Raw genomic sequence first — 19409 nt, 5'->3', positions numbered from 1 at the left:
TTCATGTTCATAAGCTACTGCAGATCATTCATCATAATGATGAACATGTTAAGAGTTAAGATTATATCGTTGTCAAACAGTAATTCACATTAGAAATGATCAAAATGCTTGTGAGACACTCATATTGAGCTTTAAGGCTTTTAAAGCTCTCAGTTCATATGTTTAGGATGGGTTTGAATTCCTCCACCTCAAAATCAGAAAACCATTTCTTTACCTGGTTTTCGGCATCGTCATGTTGAGACAGAAGGGCTTCCTCTTAACTGTTACCACAAAGCCTGAGGAACGTTAATGTCGAAAACAGAAATTTGTGCTGTGATGTTAAGATTTCTACCACTGGACTTCTGTGGTGGAAAAAGAGCTGAGCCCCAGTCCATCTACATTCCACCCCTCAGCTAAGGTCATGAGCTTTGGGTGCTGAATGAAGGAATGAGATTGTGGATATAAGCAGACAAAATGTCTGTATAGCGACTCCCATGAGGAGGGGGTGAGGGCGAGGAGCTCAGAAATCCAGTGGGACCACAGAGCAGGATTGCTGCTCCTCAGTGTTGAAAGGAGCCAGTTGAGGTTGCTCAGTATCTGATCAGTACCCTCCTGGGAGCTGTCCTTTGGAGGTTTTCCAGGCACGTCCCACAGGTAGGACACCTCAGGGTAGACCCAGAACACGCTGCCTTGGGAATACCTCAAGAGGAGCTGGAAGACTTGGCTGAGGAGAGGGACGTCTGGACTACCTTGCTAATGCTGCCACCACAACCAGGCAGTAGAAAATGAATGGACGGATTAAGACTTTAGGTCAGACAAACATGAAAACATACGTTTGGCCAAATAGCATGCATACAGTTCAGACACACAATGATACATTTAGCTGATATTTATTTATTGTATCAACACAGCTAGTTCATCAGATATGATTACATGCAGGTACATGACATGTATTGGTTTTGTTATGCTGTGAACGGGTCTGACACTCTTGTACAGATTTTAGTTCACACCAGACTCAAAAGACAAGACTCAGAGCTCTGACACACCCTGGAAAGGAAGAGGAAAGAGAAGAGGACATGTTAGATTTCTCATGTCAGTTATTTATCCATCAGCCGTCCACATTTCTCTGTCTCAGACGAGCACACACACTCTGTGATATAACATTATTAAATCCTTCACCTCCTTTCACACAGACACGCAGTGAGCTCACAGATTACATGCTGTAAAGACGGGACATCCAGCTTTGACCTACATTGACAAGGCTTCAAGATCATCTCTGATTCTTTTATGGCTCACTTAACCCCCCACCCCCCCGCCACTCAGACCCACACCTACCCCCTGTTGCGTCGACGGACAATCGCCTTGTTAATCTCCCTCAGCAGAGTTTCCTTGTTGTTCTTCATGTTGGCTTTCGCCGTCTCCAACACAATGTCAATCTTCTCCTGGCTGAAGGGACCCTGGAAGGTGGAGAACTCCTCCATCTTCGCTTTGATCTCCTCCGCGTCTGCAGAAAACGATGAACACCTGTTTAGACACCAGTCACCTTCTACAAGTGGTGGAGGTCTTAAGAAGAATTAACAGAACCTGATATGAAGAGTGATTGAATAAATCATGAGCTTCGGTCCAGATTTAGATATTTGATAGTTGATAGCTTGAATCAAGTTCTAGATGACAAAGCAAAAGTTAAGTTCGCTGATCATTTATGCCAAATGCAAATAACGTTAATAACTTAATACCTTCCTTGCTTAAGTAAGCTAGTTATGACGCTGTAGGTAACTCTGTGAGATCCTCATTTCCTCTGATATCTGATGACCTTCTCATAAATATGAATGTGTTTTCATAACTATGAGAAATCTGTTGTAGGCTACGTATATCCATCAAGACAGACACTGATGGCTTGTTGATTATTTGTTCACTTTTGCCAGCTTTAGTGTAGTGTTTACTGTAGTGTACCATAAATGGCACACATGGAATGACTGATAACAACTAAACTTGCCTGTTGATCTTTAAAGATAAGTGTCATGGCCAAGGATGAATGGAATCGTTTTGGTATCATATTGTATGTCTTGTATTTCTAAAGTTGTGGTTCAAAACATCGTGGTTCCTCAAACTGTGGCTGTTGGCGGTTGGAGGAACCATGATTTCTCCAGAGCATTTCCGCTTCTGAGGAGAAATCATGGTTCCTCAAACTGTAACAGACCTTTGCAGTTGCGTCTGTTGAAAAGCGGCATGTAGACGATCGTGGGCTCCTTCTCTTTCCCCTCGAACACGTAGCAGTCCTTCGGCCATTCTCTCTCCTCCAGGATTTTGACGTCTATCTCGGGGAAAGGCTTCTTCACCTCGGCTGCGTAGTCTCTGGCAAGAGTCAGGGTCTGTGAAGGGAGCAGAGGCTGGACATTGTTCCACTCTGCCAGGTTTCACAGCTTTCATGCTCTAAGCAAGCCTGAGCAATAAATCTCACTTGACTGTAGTTTCTTTAGTTCACCTCATAACTTTGACATACACAGGAAGCAATTTTTAATAAGTTGTAATTAAGGGTCTTATTAATGGTTTGATGAATTAAAATATCCTCCACAGTATATGGCAAACATAAGCAAGAACAGGAAAAAGTGAAGCTGATTGGTCAGTTAAAATGATGAATACAAAGCTGAAATGAAAACGAGGTGACCATTGACTGGCTCCATTGTTCAAAAAAAAGAAGAGAGTTAAGGCCAACCATAGAATAAAGGAAGTTACAGCTACATGTTACAATTACAGTGTAAGCAGCATATAAATTTGAGCAGAACTGCAGAATCTGAAGGGAATAAGTGATCTTTTTGTCCAGTTGAAACTTGCCTCCACATGAATTTAGTTGGAGGTTAATGGAAGCTTTGCTTTTCTTTAGGTGCACAGTATACTGCGAGGGCCATGGTGTGAGGCTAAGGTGGTGTTTGTCAAAGCATATTAAATACACCGTAGACTTTGATACACTGAGTCCAGTAAAATAATTTATCTTCCATAAAGCAAATTGCTTGCAGTTATAGACCCGGTACTGTACAGCAGGCATTAAAGCCAGAGTCAAGGTAGACTGAAACACACACACGCACTTGCACACACGCTTTACAGTACCTCAAAAATGTTTCCAGCACTGTACTCTGGTGCGATAATAAGGTCGATGTCTCTCTTGTCTCCCAGAAATGAAGGGTAGGCTACATTAATCAGCAGCCCAGCGTCTACTAGGTGGAACCTGTCGTTCAAGTGGAGGCACGGTGGAACAGTGGAATCTGCCCAGTGACAGAATTTGACAATTTTTCAATTAACCAAACTTCAAACAAACTCATTTTAACTTACTTCAATTTTGTATTGCATTTGTTCATTACTGGGCAAGAGTGTTTTATCCCTCTTAACAACACTTATGACAGCCGTGAGAGTGAACTGAAAACATCACACCGTGCTGAAAGATGTTGAAATTCACTGATCAACTCCCCAGAGTCTCCACTGGAGACAACATGTTTCCAGAAAATTACAGCATCTACTCAAGAAAGAGTAATGATTGTCTGGATTATACTATATTATTGATGTTAATCAGTGAGCTTTTAGAGGTGCTGGTGGGTACTATCTAACATAAGTTAACTTCAGATGGCTTCATATGTACCACACAGATAGAGCAAATAAGCATAATTATCAAAAATTGACTCATTTTGTTAAAACTCAAAATGGCTTCTTCTTTTTTTTTGTTTTTTTACACTAAAGTTAATTGTGATTATTGCTTATAAGGTCCGTCTTCTCACCTTGGTACTGGTAGAGGAAGTTAGCCGTAGTTCCCCACTCCCATTTCATAATCAGAGGAAGGACTTGCTTTGTAAGCAGAGAGACTGGTGGAAAAAAAAAACATGGAATAGAAATAAACAAGAATGTTTACATCTCCTTTAATTAATGTGCTTGTCTGTCTTTAACCAGTCTGGCCATTTATGTGCCGCACACTGACCGTGTGTTTTGAAGGCTCCATCCTCCAGACTTTGGCTCCACATCTGTACTGCGGTCAGCAGCTCCAGACTCAGCTGCTGAAAAACGCTTTTCTTTTCCTCAGAACTCTTTGACTCCAGCAATCCAGACACATTGTGATTTACCTTGTCTGCAATAGATAAGGATCTCATGGACACTGTGGCATTTTGAATCAGACATTTGCTGTGTCATTGTTTCATGGCACACACAAGAACAGCTGAACTGGGAGGAAAACTGAGACACTGATGGCATTCCTTTCTGAGTATCAGTAGCTGCAATCTTGCAGATCAGTTTGCAGCTACCAAAACAATTGGATGTAATGAATAAAGCTGGTGAGAGGTCAGCTTTATAATAAAACACCATCATCGTCATCGTCATCGTCATCGTCATCGTCATCACCGCTACCTTCTAGTATTTTCTGCAGGTTGTCCAGGTTAGACAAAGCAGTCTGATCCTTAATGGTGCTTCTGGTCAGGCCCAATAGTTTACTAAGGGCATTGTATACACGCAGATACTCTTCAGCTGCACCGTCTATGAGCCCAGGCACTGAAACACACACACACACACACACACACACACACAGTTGTGACTACTTTTCCACCTCAACAAGAGATTTATCCCTGCAGGTTCTAAAAATGCAGTTAGTATTTATGAGAAGTCAAATTGGGATTACTGTTCAGCCAGGGAGGGATGAGCTCTCTGATCGTCTCCTCGTCAGCCAGCGCACAACCAAGAACACCTGCTCGGTTTCAACACACGCACACGCACAGTTTGACAATGAGGATTAATATTTATGTGTAACCAACAGATCCTGCAGGAGTTCTCTGCCCTCCTCTCGCTGAGTTGAGGAGGGCTGAACTCTAAAAGTAGTGATGTCATCTACATCTGTGCACCAGCCAGGATTTCACAATACTCAAACAATACAATGAAAATTCATCAATCCTGTTTGTTAAAATTCTTCTGGCTCTCTTTTCAGACCTCATGCATCTTCATAAATACCTACTTAAATGCATCTCTGCAGCCTTGGTTTCCATGTGTTTCGTTACTGCTTGTAACACTCCACTGCCAGGAAACAAATCATTCAGCCCGTGAACACACACCTTGCAGTTGGACCATGTCCATCTCGGGCTTCTCCTCCAGCAGCTCTCCACCCTGGAATTTGCTGCCCAGGAGAGAAGTTTCAATGAAGAGACCCAACTCTGTGAAACCAGCCTCGTGGGGGCTCACCTCGAACCATTTCCCTGAGAGACAGACAGTCTTTTTTACACTTAATACAAGTCAATAAATCATTTACATTATTGTATGTTCTGTACCGTAGTCCTGATGTGACACTTGCATGTGTGTGTGTGTGTGTGTGTGTGTGTGTGTGTGTGTACCTTCTGTAGGCCCATCTGAAAAGCACTGTTTCTCTATGGCGCTGTAGATGGGATAAGGGATGCAAGCATTTCTGCCAGCTTCATCTGAAAGACGCCGCAGGTCCATCTGATGAAACACAGGATATTTCTCTGACGGGATGCTTATACAACTCTTTCTAACAGAGTGTGTTGCGTTTCAATTGGGAAATGTCAGGAGTAAAAGTGTGTGTCTTTTGCCTGGGTACCTGTTTCATGATCCCAGCAGAGGTCAAGACCCCCCAGATATCAGTGAGGGAGAAGTTCTCCTCCTTTGCCCTCTTGCCCAACCACGCCAGAGCCTCCTCCAGCTCGACCCCAGGACCCGACAACCTGGACACTGCTCTGTCCATGTTGGTGCTCCACTGTGGGTCGCTGTACAGGGTGGACATGGACCTATCAGAGGAGAGAGATACATGTGGGTCATTTAAAAAATAAAAAAACAAATAAATATTATTAAAATTATTAAGATTATTTTCTCTAAGTAATTAATTGGTGAGTGGGTCTAGACTAAATCATGTGAACAAATATTGGCTGGAATGCATGTGAACTTTAATTAGCAAATGCTAGCTTGCTAACAGGCTAAACCAAGAACGACAATGAGTAAAAATCTAGCTAATTACACAAGTTAGTGGAACAGAGGCTAGCCCAGAGGTGACAGCAGGATTTCAGCTGTCTAAACATCAGCATGTTAGTATCATCACTGTGAGTATTTTAGTATTAAGTCTCTTCTGTCTGTCTTCTCAATAAAACTGAAGTGATTTAAAATAAACCTCAGTATTTAATGTTAACAGGATACAATTTAGTCAAATCACCAAGTCCTTGCTTAAGGATACCTCGCTGGTAGCTGCTAAAACAAAGTCATTGAGTTCTGCCCTGTGTTCTGGCCTAGCCCTCCATGCATTGTGTCATTCATACACAAGCTTGTGCTTGTATGTTCGAGTGTGATTATTGTCACCATGTTGATCCAGAAACTCCTCCCAGGTAGAGCAGAGTGTCCAACAGACCTTCTTCTTCCATCTGATAGAGGGAACCCACCAGACCTACAGCTGCCCTCTGACCACCACCTGATGCCAACAGAGCAATGTGGGGAACACTATCCTGGATGGAAAGATGATGAGACATAGGAAATTTGATAGCTGCTAAGCCGATTACACTGAACAGTCAATGTATTTATTAATGTTGTTATCATTAGTGTGAGTAATAACTTTTATTAGTAGTCACAAATCACAATCCTTGGAGATTTCAAGGTGTAGTAACAGCAGTTTAGGCTTGGTTTGGTTTTTCTCTATGGTTCCCCTCAGTCATTTTAGATATTATTACACTGATGTGTCTGGGGCGCTCCTATCGCTTCACATTCCAATCATACACCTCAAAGTCTGTGCCTCGAATCCAGCAGGGACCTCTGTTGCATCTTTTTATTCCTTGTTTTCTGTCATCTCTCCAAAACATGCCCAAAAAATAATTTAAAAGAACAGTTGTGGTAGTGTTTGCCTAGCACTTATTTTACATTGACCTGATGAATGTGCATTCACTCTCTTTTAAGCACGTCGGAGAAAACCTATGTGGCTCTTCAGGGTTTAGGGTTGAACAGTGCAGAGAAAAGTTACTGTCAAAGAACCAAATTACATGACCTGAAGAGTCTACTCTGTTCCTGCGAGTGTCACAAAAGTTATCATGAGACATGAAACTGCTTTGGTGTTATGTAAAGAGACGCCATCACATAATAATGTATACATGCACAAGAGGACATTTATGCAAACGTAACACATCCCCAAAGAAAAAATGAGAAAGACAGTCTTTCCAGCAGTGTGAGAGGTTTCTTTCTTACTGCAGTACAGTTGGCCCCCAGGTTGCTGAGTGAGTCCAGCACCACTTGCTTCCTCTTGTGAACATACTCCCGCTCACCAGCACACAGAGACTGGGACTGACGGATGACTTTCTGGAAGGAATCAAGGACGGCTAACAGATTTAGGCTCAATAGGAAATAATAAACAGAAAAGATAAAACAGTATACAAATATTAAAGTTTGAACATGTATGTATTTTTTTGCAGAAACTAAGAAAAAAATACATCATCCTTTGAAATGTTGTACACATTGTAGATACTACATTCATGAAAGAATCAGAATCAGCTTTGTCTGCAGTGTAAACCAAATGGCAGTTTAAAGTTTTTCTCAATGTTACACACAGTTCCAGGAACTAGGAAATAGTCATACAGCTAAACACAAGGGCAAGAACGGACAAGAATGATGTAACGCACTAATGCCTGTAACCCCTTATAATACGGCTTTTGTTTACTTACTGGACCTGACACATATGTGCAATTTCCTGGTAAACGGCATGAGATAGAAAGTGGATTATACAGATCATCCTCCTAATATAAAACCTAAATCATTTGCCATGCGTCACTCACCTCAGAAGCAGTCGCATTACCCTTCATGTTGTCTTCTGCTTTTGCTAGTGTTACTGAGCTCACAAGCAACAGGCAACTCACTGCCACTGAAAAACTTGTATATCCAGTCTTCATCTCAGGGTGTGGAAAATCAATGTCAAATCTAATGCTATAGGTGCACCTACAGAGGAACTACAGTTCCCTTTTTCTGATCAGAGGCTGCTGGTTTTTGAGCGTCTCCCTCCTTTCAGGGTCTGCTCAGGCTTCTGATGCCCGATAAGTCAGGCACGCACATACACATACATGCAAACAGTAATATTTACTGTACTTAATCTCTCTCTCTCACACACACACACACACACAAACAAACACAACTACTACTTGCCTGACCCCAACCCTTACCCTAACCTTAACCCAAGTCTTCACCCTAAAATGTAATGATTTACATCACAGGAACTTGAGTTTTGTCCCCATAATGTGACTGTGTAAACAGAATTATGTCCCCACAACATGAGTAATACATGGCCACACACACACTCACACACACAAGATTACTGATTTCTACCATGTGTTGGCTGTGGAGGGAGGGATTTCTCAACACGTACCAGATGTAAAAGTCAAACCAGGCTGAAAAACGAACAAACCCCCAACAATCACACACACATTTGTTCTTTTCTCACAATACTGTCTTTACTGGCTACTTTGATCCTGATGTCTCATCAATAACATGATCATCTGAAGACTCTACGTATGTCTAGCATCAATGACAGGACACAGCAGAGCTGTGATGGCTGGTTTGATTGGTTGATTCATTTGGATCTGTGAGCAATCATCAGCAACTTGTTAGTAATGTCCCCATCGCCAACGTTTAAAAAGAAGGTTCAATTTGACATTTTTTGCCATTATAAGAAAAATGTGCTTTGTCTACAGATTAAAGCTTGATAAACATGGGAAATTAGAAATTCAGATTTTGTCATGTGGAGCCGCGTCTTGACAGTTCCCACACCAAATTTTGGCTTTCCATTATCACTCCCAGTTTTTAAGAATTATCAACTATCAATGGATTAATACCGGACACAATACAATGCTGAAGTGCTAGCGAGCATACAGCTAACTCCCCAGGATGTCAGCACACATGGCTCAAAGCTCTTCAGCTGCCATGCAACTTGCTTGTTCTGTTTTGTGCACAGAAGTCTCTGTTTCGTCTATCTTACTATTGTGGCTGTTATCAATCTTTACATTGTTTTCCAACACTAAGACACTGTACTGCTCACAGGATGTCATGTGCTGCCACTGAGCATGTTTCTCTATGGAGCCCAGGAGGGGCTGAGAAAATGAGGGGGGAAAAATTATGTTGAGGCCACTTTTTACTACATCAAGAGCTACAATTACTTTTGCATGCACACAAGATACAATTCTCTCCACTTTTTTCATTGATTCGTGTTCACAAGTGCTAATATATGTATTATCAAACTTTATATAACACTCTGTCCCATTAAAAGTTAACTAGAGACCATCTTATTGTGATCACAGAAGGCTTGACACTCATCAACATGTTGCTGTTCTGACTTCATTACATGAGTACTCAGTATTTATGGGTGTGTGGGTGGGTGCTACCACATGAGAGCTCAGTATTCTTGGGTTGCAACACACCCATCCCCGATCTCAGCTGCACACCTGTAAAGTTTCGTGACAGCATTTTGCGTAGTTGTAATGCTATTGCATTAACAAAATCTGCCCACAGACAGACAGACAGACAGACAGACAGACAGACAGACAGACAGACAGACAGACAAATGAACACCTGCCAAAGTCCTGAAAATCACCTCAGCGGTAAGCGTCTCCACATTTTGATGATCGATCACACACACAGATTCACAAGGTGACAACAATTTCCTACCGTGTTGTGGCAGGTAATCATGTTCATACATTAACCTTGGATATTTCCTGTAATACTTAATTTGTTTTTGACTCTTCGTAACATGCCTTCAGGGCAGATGGCTGGTGTAAGGTATGAATATCTTGCAAGTTGTCAGACCACTGTTACGTGTGCCTCATTATGTACAGTTGGCAGAGTGTGTTTTGATAGCCTGCAGGTTCATTTTGATATAGATTTTATGTCAGGTTGATTTTATAAAAAAGCTGCCTTATAGCCCTGTTCTTTAGCTAATAGCTCATGTTCTTGTTTAAGGTTACTGTTTTGGATTAAGACATACTGTAGTTAGTGTGTTGATAGCTTACCTGAGTGTTCAATGTACTATAGTATCATCTGAAAAAATAATAAAACCACAATGTGGGAACAAATAGTACCTCGTGCACACTCAATAACCCTCTGAGCACTCTGTGGTGACTCCATCTATCCATATCTCTCCAAGTGAAGGGAAGAGAGGAAAAACATTCTGGTCAGCAGCCTACTACAATTTGCCCCAACCAATGGGCCTTTATTGAACACGTATATCACACTAACTAAAATTTGCACCTGAAAGGTCCAATGTGTCGGATTTGAAGGTTTCTGTTGGCAGAAATGGAATACAAGACTCAAAATAATGTCGTCATTAGCGTATAATCACCTGAAAATAAGAATCACTGTCTTAAGTCCTTCATATCTTCAGAGGGAGTGGGTTCACTTCCATGGAGTCCACCATTTTTCTACAGCAGCCCATAAATCAAACACTGGCTCTCTAGAGGTCTTTTCACTTTTTTGTGACTGCAGGGGGGGGGATAGGTGAAGGTTTTCAGTTGGTTGCAATCTAAAACCTCACTGCTTGATGCCACTGGATGGTACATACTGACCTGTTAACCACTCACCCGTGGGAACTGAATTTTGTCCCTTACCACTGGGATGTTTACAATCTTGTTGTTGTGCTATGCTGTGCAGATAACTGCTCTATCAGAGTGATATGAAGGACGTTTAGATGTGCATGCTGCACCCGGATAAGATGTGTGTCAAATGTTTGCTATTTGTTCTGTTACTGTATGTTCCTCTGGTGTGTCTCTCAGTGCTATTCTAATTCGTCATGAAGATGTGTCACAGCAGGATATAAAAAGAACAGGAGCTCAAATCATTAACTGTGTGAGCCTTTCCACCCCTGTTTCCTCTGACAGACCTCCAGAATAATCCATACTCTGTCCACCTCCAACCATGCTGGGTGGAAATGGCAGCTGGTTTTCTGGCCTGCTCTGCGCTTGCATTGTGATGTTAGCACCTATGGGACAACCAGTGGACAACAGGGAGGACAAGTCAACAGTCGCTCCTCAGGTGGAAGAGAAGATGCCAACTCCTTCAGAAGATGCAGAGAAAGAGTTAACATTCGCTGTCAAGGTGAGGGAATGAAGGAAACGTTTTAGTCCAGCGTTCTTCTGGGTGCTGCCACACTGAAGCTGTGTGATTATCACATGCTCAGCTGAAATAGGTCTTGTTAGATGCTGATGCTGTTCAGAAATGAATATTTTAGAGCCTATTTTTGTTTCCAAGAGCACAGATTTTTTTTCTTCACGATCAAAAAAACAACAACTCCTTGTGTGTTAGAATTATTCTCTGCTTGGGAGCAAAGTCTATTTTAAACTGTTTAGTTTAATGGGGCCCTGTAGTCATGAAATTTATCAGGAAAAAAAAACAGGTTTACTGTACAAAGTAAAGACAAACTGAGAGTCAAAGGCTTCACGGACACTGATTGATGCATTTTCTACCAAAATGTATAGAAACTGAGGAATAAGCTAAAATGTTTGTCTGTGTACTGTAAATGTTTAATTAACCAACATGCAATCTGATACCTTATTCTACATAATAACTATCGTTGATCAAAATATTTTTCAATCATTGTGTCTCCTATTTACTGCATGGACACCTTACAATATTATTGTGTGTGTGTGTGTGTGTGTGTGTGTGTGTGTGTGTGTGTGTGTGTGTGTGTGGTTGTGTGTTGCAGCATTATGTGCGTCAGTCCCAGTCGTTGTCTGCTGCAGAGCAGGAGTTTGTCCTGAAGAGGAAACAAGTTGTGCTGAAGTCACTCAACAGTCTGGGAATCAAGTGTACATTGGTAAAACTAAACTGATAATTTACTGTTAAATGCACATCAGAAGTCAGCTGTCTTTTCCTTTCTTTCTCGACCTCGCACAGTTTTCTATATTAATACTTCGCACACATGCCCAGTATTGAGAACGTATATCCAGTGGAGCATTACTGAATGTTGATTTATGGAGCATTTCAGCATCATTTAATTCTTCCAATGGTCATTTTGGAGAGCATAAACGGACTAAAACCTGCACTTTTGTTGTGTAACTCTGTTGTCGAATGAAAAATGAACCTTGAAACTGATGAGCACAAACAACAACAACAACAAAAAAAAAGAAATTCTGACGTGATGATGAAAACTTAATGGATGACCAAGGTTTTTAAATTCATCCTGTGGGCATCATAAAAACTTCCAACAGTTAGTTATGATTGTATTAGCCTTGATATGGTTTTGTTTGGATATTAATTGGAAAGCAGTTAACTTGAAGAAGCTTTGCTTTATGCTTCGGGCAAGACTCTCCCTCTTGCCTGCCTGTCTCTGCCACAACTACACTCCTCTGACTACAGAGAACAAACTGCTTTCATATTGGTATTTCATCCATCTACGTTCATCTCTCCCCCCGTTATTTTTCTGTTGCTGCCATCTCCCATTTCTCTCTCTCTTTCCTTCCAGGATTCAGTTCCTCACATCGCACTCTTGGGGTCAGGTGGGGGTCAGAGGGCAGCTGTGGGTCTGGTGGGTTCCCTCTATCAGATGGAAAAGGAAGGTCTGCTGGACACTCTGCTCTACCTGGGAGGAGTTTCCGGTTCTGCCTGGTAAACACTTACACACACTGCCATCATCCAGCCATGTCCATCAGTTAACGCTCTACTTTACTTCACTACTATTAATATGGACTTTTGTGCACCTTTCATTGTATGAAAAAGAGTGAAAATGTAAAACTACAGCTGCACTTAATTGAAATGTAGGTGACTGCCACAAGAGAGGGAAGGGATCATCTCATTGTCGAAGTGAAAACTGCTTCCTGTCTGTTCTGCTGACATCAAATGATCCAAACCTCTGTGGAGAGTGAAAGACAGAAGGAGGAAGAATTTGTTCCATTCTGACAATCTGCTGTGTCGTGGAAGCTTCTGTCACTCAGATGCTTTTCCTTCAATTCAATTTTCCTTTATTGGCACACCTATGATGAAATATATTACTGCCAAATCAGATTGTATAAGGTCTGCAATGTAAGTATTATGATTTAGAATGCAGGGAAGGACAAGAAATGGTTACCACGCCATACATCACTATATGCACGATAATATCCACTATGCAACTAATCATATGATGACAAAGAAATCGTGGCCAACAACCACTGAAAATACCAAATATAATAAAGAATATGTATGATAAGATGGTCCCTCTCTCTCAGGTCCATGAGCTCCCTGTACAGCGACCCACAGTGGAGCACTAACATGGACAGAGCAGTGTCCAGGCTGTCGGCTCCTGGGGTCGGTCCAGAGGAGGCACTGACCTGGTTGGGTGAGAGGGTGAAGGAGGAGCACTTCTCCCTCACTGACATCTGGGGGGTCTTGACCTCTGCTGGGATCATGAAACAGGTACATTACAAACATAGAGGGCAAAGCTGAAAGAAAGCAGCAGGGCTGAGCCACTAAAGCTACTAAGCTGATCCCTAAATGAGAATGAAAGACATTGGTAGGGATCGAGCGCCTTACATCAGCTCACAACATAACTCTCTGATATCACACAGTTGTTAGGTGTATCTAGAATCATACTGTCGCTTATTAATCAGTTACAACCAATATGGTATTGAAAGATGTAAATGCAGTTGTAAAGGGATTGAGTGAAAGCTGAATGCAGGATTTTGTTGGACATGACGAGTCGCTTCATTCAATATTATAGTTAGAGTTGGCCTGAATGTCTTGCTGTTCATGTTGAGAATCTGACTTGTGTCTGGCGCCTCCCTGAGGATAAAAGCTCACAGTGCAGGTTTAAAGAGAGGAAAGGATAATGTGCACCCTGGAAAACTTCTTCTCTAATTAATATTTTTCACTTGTTTTTATCAGGACCTTTACTTTAATTTTACTACCTACATTTACTGTATGTTTGGCTTTGTTTCTAACATTTAAGTTTCACCAGGCTACCGCAAGATAATATCAGAAGATAGATGATTTTCCTCTATATTATTTCTTATAGGCCACTCCAAGGTGCGCTTGCTGAAACGATGTTAATGAGAACAATGAGAGTGAACCAAAACACTTTCAGGTGGTTCATTTTATTACATTTGCTTCCCTGATCGGCACATCCCAGCTGCTGTACCATGACCAGCTCTTCTGTCTGTGATGCATTCTGGAGGCGACATTGATTCACATCCAAAGATACAAAGTTATGCAATGTGTGTGTGTTGCAATTGGGTCACGCTTAGGTTATAAATTTTGAAGCATCATGGGATGTCATAATCATTAATGGCACAATGTGTGCAAGATCTGGAGAAACAGGTTACTGATGACAACATCAAGACTACTTTGGTTGAGTTTAGTTCACTGGCCTCATGCTTTCTTGGCAGTTAGACCTTCGACATCTTTCTGAGGACGGCACGAACGCTTCCAATCCCTATCCCATCTACAACGCAGTGAACAAAAACTGCTTGCAACATGGCTCTGCCAAAGGTACTGAACACATACACCTATGAGACAAACATAACACAACTAAAAACCTCTCAAACTGCAAGAAGAGGCAGCATCATGCATTAAAGGACTACGTACTGAAGCTGTGGACAAGCACTGAGTTTAGATTTCCAGTGTTGAACAGAAAAACCTTCTCTTCTTATTAGTGTTTTCTAGGATTAACTCAGTCTTCTTGCCTCTGTCTGTCTGGCTCTGGCTCAGGTAAATGGTTCGAGATGACTCCTCGTGAGGTCGGCTTTACAGAACTGGGTCTCTTCATTAACACCTCTCATCTCGTCAGCACAACCCATGAAGCAGATCCTGAAGGCAAAAGGCCAGAGATGGACATGGTCAAGCTGCAAGGTGTGTCTGCCTCTTTTGTCTACTGGGAACATGACATCCTAAAAATAAGGAAATCTGTCCATAGACAACTGTACAGAAGCCCAGAAAGGCTACAGTAGTGCTTCATTTTTAAGTTACCTCAAGTACACAACATGACAACATGACTTAACATGAACGCTTTGACAGTCAGATTTGTATTGTATTCTGGCTATTTTTTAACCCTAAAACCTATTTGACTTTTTTCTGCACAGGATCACACAGTGCCTTTTCCTCCTGTGCTAACTAAGTGCACATTCCACTGATCTTACACATCAAGATCATTTACTCATCAGACTGGACTTTGTGCTAAGCTAAGCTAACTGACTGTTGGCAGTCGCTTCATTCCAACCATACAAATATGAGTGCAGTATAAATATTCTCATCTAACTTTTGACAAGAAAACAACTCAGCTGGAGGGCGCTGCTAAGCAGACCTTTGTTCATACTTTCATTTCTCAAGTTTATCCTGAATCGGTGACATATTTCACTGGAAATCTACAAGGTCTTATCGTCGACAGAATGTTTACAGTGCGTGTCCTGTATGTGTCTGCTTTGTCATGCAGGTATAGTGGGCAGCATAGCAGCAGATGAACAGAGTCTGTTAAACTACATGCCTGACTGGCTGAAAGGTAAAAAAAAAAAAATGTAATTTGCCTCAAAAGGGGCAAAAGGTCACTGAACATTTTTAAATGTGCAGCTGTGCAAATGGACTGACTGTGTGTGCACACAGGTCTGGTGGGTGCAGCAGCTACTGATGAAAACACCATCCAGGATGTGATATTTCTCTGGACTGAAGGTAACTAGAACAGCAGCTAGTTCAAAACACTCTGATGGTTCATGTCATGTGTATGTAGGTATGTATATTTCTATTTCTATGTTGCAGTACCACAGCAGGTCAACAGTTTCTGGGATGTCTTGGACCGTTACATGCGTGGGTACCACAGTCTTTCAAAGCTAACAGAGCTGATCAGAAAAAACACAGAGGATCCCAGTGTTTTATCCGGGCTGGACGACCTGGAGAAAAGTCTGAAAGGTACTAATGACAGCAATGATGCTAATGATGATAATTCATCTGAAACTTTACACATCCAGCAAAGATTTTCTGGCTAATCACAATGTTCACTCAACAATGAATCACTATGAATTCTTATGTTCCAGAAAGTCTGAACTTCAACCCGACTGCATCATTTGGAGAGAAGAGCTCAGAACAACAAAAGCGGATCCTTGATCAGTGGCATCAGAGCATGGCGCCATTACAGACTTGGATCCAGAGTCTGGATGAAGGACCAATAAAGAATGGTCAGTGCCCTCTGCAGCTTGTTATCTAACATTTGGCCCACTGTAAAAAATACTTTGATTAAATGTTGGACTGTGGCAACATTTATAAAAACTAGTTACATAACTAAATATACTGTAAATACCTGTAAATGACTTAAAGCTGCATTATAGATTTTTTTGGCCACAAGGGGGCAGAGCAGCAAGACACAACACTAACATATAATATTAGAAAGTTGTTATGGTGAACTTTCTAGTAACCATAAGTCTATTAGCAGTTACATAGCAACATTAGCATTCATTCGGAGTCGTGTTTGTGTGCATGTGATGAATGTGAGTGAATATTCACTCTCCTTTTAGCTCTGTTTAACCCTCCTTCATCTCAAAACAAATATCTGGCTCTTTAGCTTCTAAATGCTCCACCATGTTTACAGCTTGTTCTGCTGCCCCCAAGTGCACAAAACAATCAATAATGCAGCTATAAGTTCTTCATCATGTACAATAAATTGCTTTGTTTGGGTCTGCTGTGTTTTCACAGTCTCTTGGCTGATCCAGAAAGTCTTCCCACTGATTTGGAAATGGGAATGGGGAACGACTGAAAACTTCCTCTACCATTATCCAGGTACATTTTTGTTGCTGCGCTTAATAGCTGAACCTTTATTACATTTACGGTCCTGTGATTTGTCAGACAAATGGTGAAAAACAGCTAAATGAGATCAAAAAGATGCTATATTGTGATTTGTGTTGCTGGGAAGGTGCTGTGGTGCCGTCCTGCGTCAGACTTCAGGAGCACCTGCAGCTGATAGACGCTGCTGTGATGCTCAACATGCCCTACCCTCCCTTCCTGGGAGAAAAGAGAGACTTAGACCTCCTTATTGCTCTGGACTACGGAGCTCATGATGCCTTCAAGGTGAGCATTTCTGGTAACTGATGTGTGCTGCAGATACATCAGTGGAGCCTCAGGAGTGACAAATGTCATAAGATTGGCTGATGTATTAAAAATAATACAACAAATGATCTGGAACTGTTCTCTGCACAGACCTTGCTTCTTGCCAGAGACTACGCAGCCGAGGTGAAGAAGCCTTTCCCAGAGATAGACGTCAAAATCCTGGAGGAGAGAGAATGGCCGAAGGACTGCTACGTGTTCGAGGGGAAAGAGAAGGAGCCCACGATCGTCTACATGCCGCTTTTCAACAGACGCAACTGCAAAGGTCTGTAACACCTACGATGACAACACAAAACACTCGTGTTCATGATCACCAATGGTTTTATTCTGCTCCAGATGTGAATGAGCTAAAAGCAAAGATGGAGGAGTTCTCCACCTTCCAGCTTCCGTTCAGCCAGAAGAAGATCGAGTTTGTGTTGGAGACGGCGAAAGCCAACGTGAAGAACAACAAGGAAACTCTGCTGAATGAGATTTACAAGGCTGCTCTGCGCCGACATAGCAAATGGCAGGATGGAGTATGAGGGTGGAGGGTGGACTGACAGACAGACGGATGTGTGAGTAGAGTCAATTTGTTTTTATGAATGAGCAAAAGAGAATAAATGAATCAACCGACTATGCTTTTTCCACCATCTTTAACATTATCATCCATCCTCTCCTCATCCCTATTCTTCTTCTTCTTCTTCTTCTTCTTCTTCTTCTTCTTCTTCTTCTTCTTCTTCTTCTTCATCCTTTTTTCCATGCTTCCTCCTCCTCTCCTCCATCCTGTCCCCCTTCTTCTCTCATTCTTCTCCACCTTCCTCCAAATGCTTCTTCTTCTCTCCATCTTTTCCCTTTTCTCCTTCAAATATACCTTCCTATTCCACTTACTCTTGTTCCTCTCCCTTTTTCTCCTTCTTCTTGTTCTTGTTCTTGCTCTTCTCCAGCTGTTACAGGTCTTCAGTGGAGTCTGACCTCTAAATTTCATGGAGTCTGTGTCACACAAGCACTGGGAAACTCATCAGAAAACACATTGTTCAATGATTTGTTTTCTTTCTCCAATAATGAAACGCTGTGTTGAATTGCTATCTTGATTAATTAAAGAGCTGTCAGTACAATTGAAACCATGTTTATGTCTATACATGAGTGATGTGTGCAAACATTCATATTCCTGGAACATTTTCATGTAGTAACATCAGTGAAACACTAGAGGTCTGTCTGCGTTCACCATGTTATGACTTATATCTATCTGTATCTATGACATTCTCTGCAATATGTTACACCTTTGAGAGTCAATATTTGGAGCTATTTACAGTTCTCCATATTACAGCTGTGGTTCTGCTCATTTTATGAAAGTGCCATAAATTTGATCATGATTTTCTGAACTCTCAGAATAGCAATCACATGTTTTAAATTATGTTTTAAAAGTTTAGTTAAGAGTTAAGATTGCTCAGGATTGAATGAAATATTACTGTTGAAGAAACTGTCACACTGATTGTAAAGTAATAGAAACCCACTGACTGCCCTTAAACAAACATACAAACAAAAAAAAACAGCAATAAAAATAATAAATAAAGCATAAACACTAACTGCAGTTAATATTTCCGAACTCTCAATAAAACCTGAATCTGCTTGCATTGCTGTCTGCCACAGTGTCTCCTTTTATTGTAACACTGAGCAGTGCCACGGCACAAAGTTTCACATTTTGTCAGTAATTGCTGTAAAGGAACAGTTCAACATTATGAGAAATATACTGATATGTAATTTTTCCAAGAGTGAGATGAGGAAATGAATAGCCTACCAATCATGGCTGTGCCCTAAGCAAAAGGCTGGAGTCAGAAGGTGTTAGTCAAGCTTAACATAAATACTGGAAGATGGGAAAACAACAAGCCTGCAGTGACCATCACCAAACCACCAAACAGTTTTTATGGGTGCAGCAATACTCACAAGCACAAAAACTGTCAATAATGGTCAGGTCATGGACTGACTCTCCCTGACATCTCCAGTGTTACGGTATTATTCTGCATACTCATATACCAGGTTTGCAAACTCGTGAGGTCCTGGCGGCAGAGGCAAAATCTATATCGCCATTATGCAGCAGGAAATGGCTCAACCTAAACCTGACCCCAAAGCCATTGTGTGGTGTTGCCTAACTCTATCTGTCTCTGCATATGTCTGATGTACTATTAGAATGGCTTCATTGTGTTGTCCTCTATAGCCATTTAGCAACTGACTGTGGGTAGTGCCAGCTCGCCCTGCGAGGGCAGACCCCGATGTGGGCAGCTGAATGGAAAAAAAGAGTCATATATATATAACTGAGCTTATACACAGTCGGAGATTCATGGTAAGATGTAGTAACACTGGTACACTTTGATGTGCAGTGAAAATTTTGGACCAAT

The 19409-nt window shown here is 41.6% G+C and overlaps 2 protein-coding genes across 2 annotated transcripts; one reads left to right on the top strand and one right to left on the bottom strand.

Annotated features, from left to right (window-relative positions):
- Positions 1–904: 904 nt before the first annotated feature.
- On the bottom strand, positions 905–8101 carry LOC143334325 (cytosolic phospholipase A2 gamma-like). The gene is made up of 14 exons (XM_076753078.1): positions 7770–8101; positions 7186–7296; positions 6313–6455; positions 5564–5750; positions 5340–5445; positions 5064–5204; positions 4637–4702; positions 4369–4509; positions 3947–4093; positions 3750–3833; positions 3088–3242; positions 2180–2351; positions 1315–1483; positions 905–1026 (listed from the first exon to the last, which is right to left on the bottom strand). The coding sequence occupies exons 1-14, from the start codon at positions 7881–7883 to the stop codon at positions 984–986; spliced, it is 1779 nt and encodes a 592-aa protein (XP_076609193.1). The 5' UTR covers positions 7884–8101; the 3' UTR covers positions 905–983.
- Positions 8102–10956: 2855 nt separating this feature from the next.
- Positions 10957–18647, top strand: LOC143333899 (cytosolic phospholipase A2 gamma-like). Its single transcript, XM_076752274.1, has 15 exons — positions 10957–11070; positions 11678–11788; positions 12437–12579; positions 13179–13365; positions 14334–14436; positions 14656–14796; positions 15377–15442; positions 15544–15609; positions 15697–15846; positions 15972–16112; positions 16627–16710; positions 16844–16998; positions 17128–17299; positions 17371–17588; positions 17958–18647. Exons 1-14 carry the CDS (start codon positions 10957–10959, stop codon positions 17553–17555), a joined length of 1818 nt encoding a protein of 605 aa, XP_076608389.1. The 3' UTR covers positions 17556–17588; positions 17958–18647.
- Positions 18648–19409: the final 762 nt, after the last annotated feature.

This window comes from Chaetodon auriga, chromosome 16, assembly GCF_051107435.1.
Source record: "Chaetodon auriga isolate fChaAug3 chromosome 16, fChaAug3.hap1, whole genome shotgun sequence".
Classification (NCBI taxonomy): domain Eukaryota; kingdom Metazoa; phylum Chordata; class Actinopteri; order Chaetodontiformes; family Chaetodontidae; genus Chaetodon; species Chaetodon auriga.
Note: the sequence above shows the minus strand (reverse complement) of the source record. Positions and strands in the feature narration are given on the sequence as shown.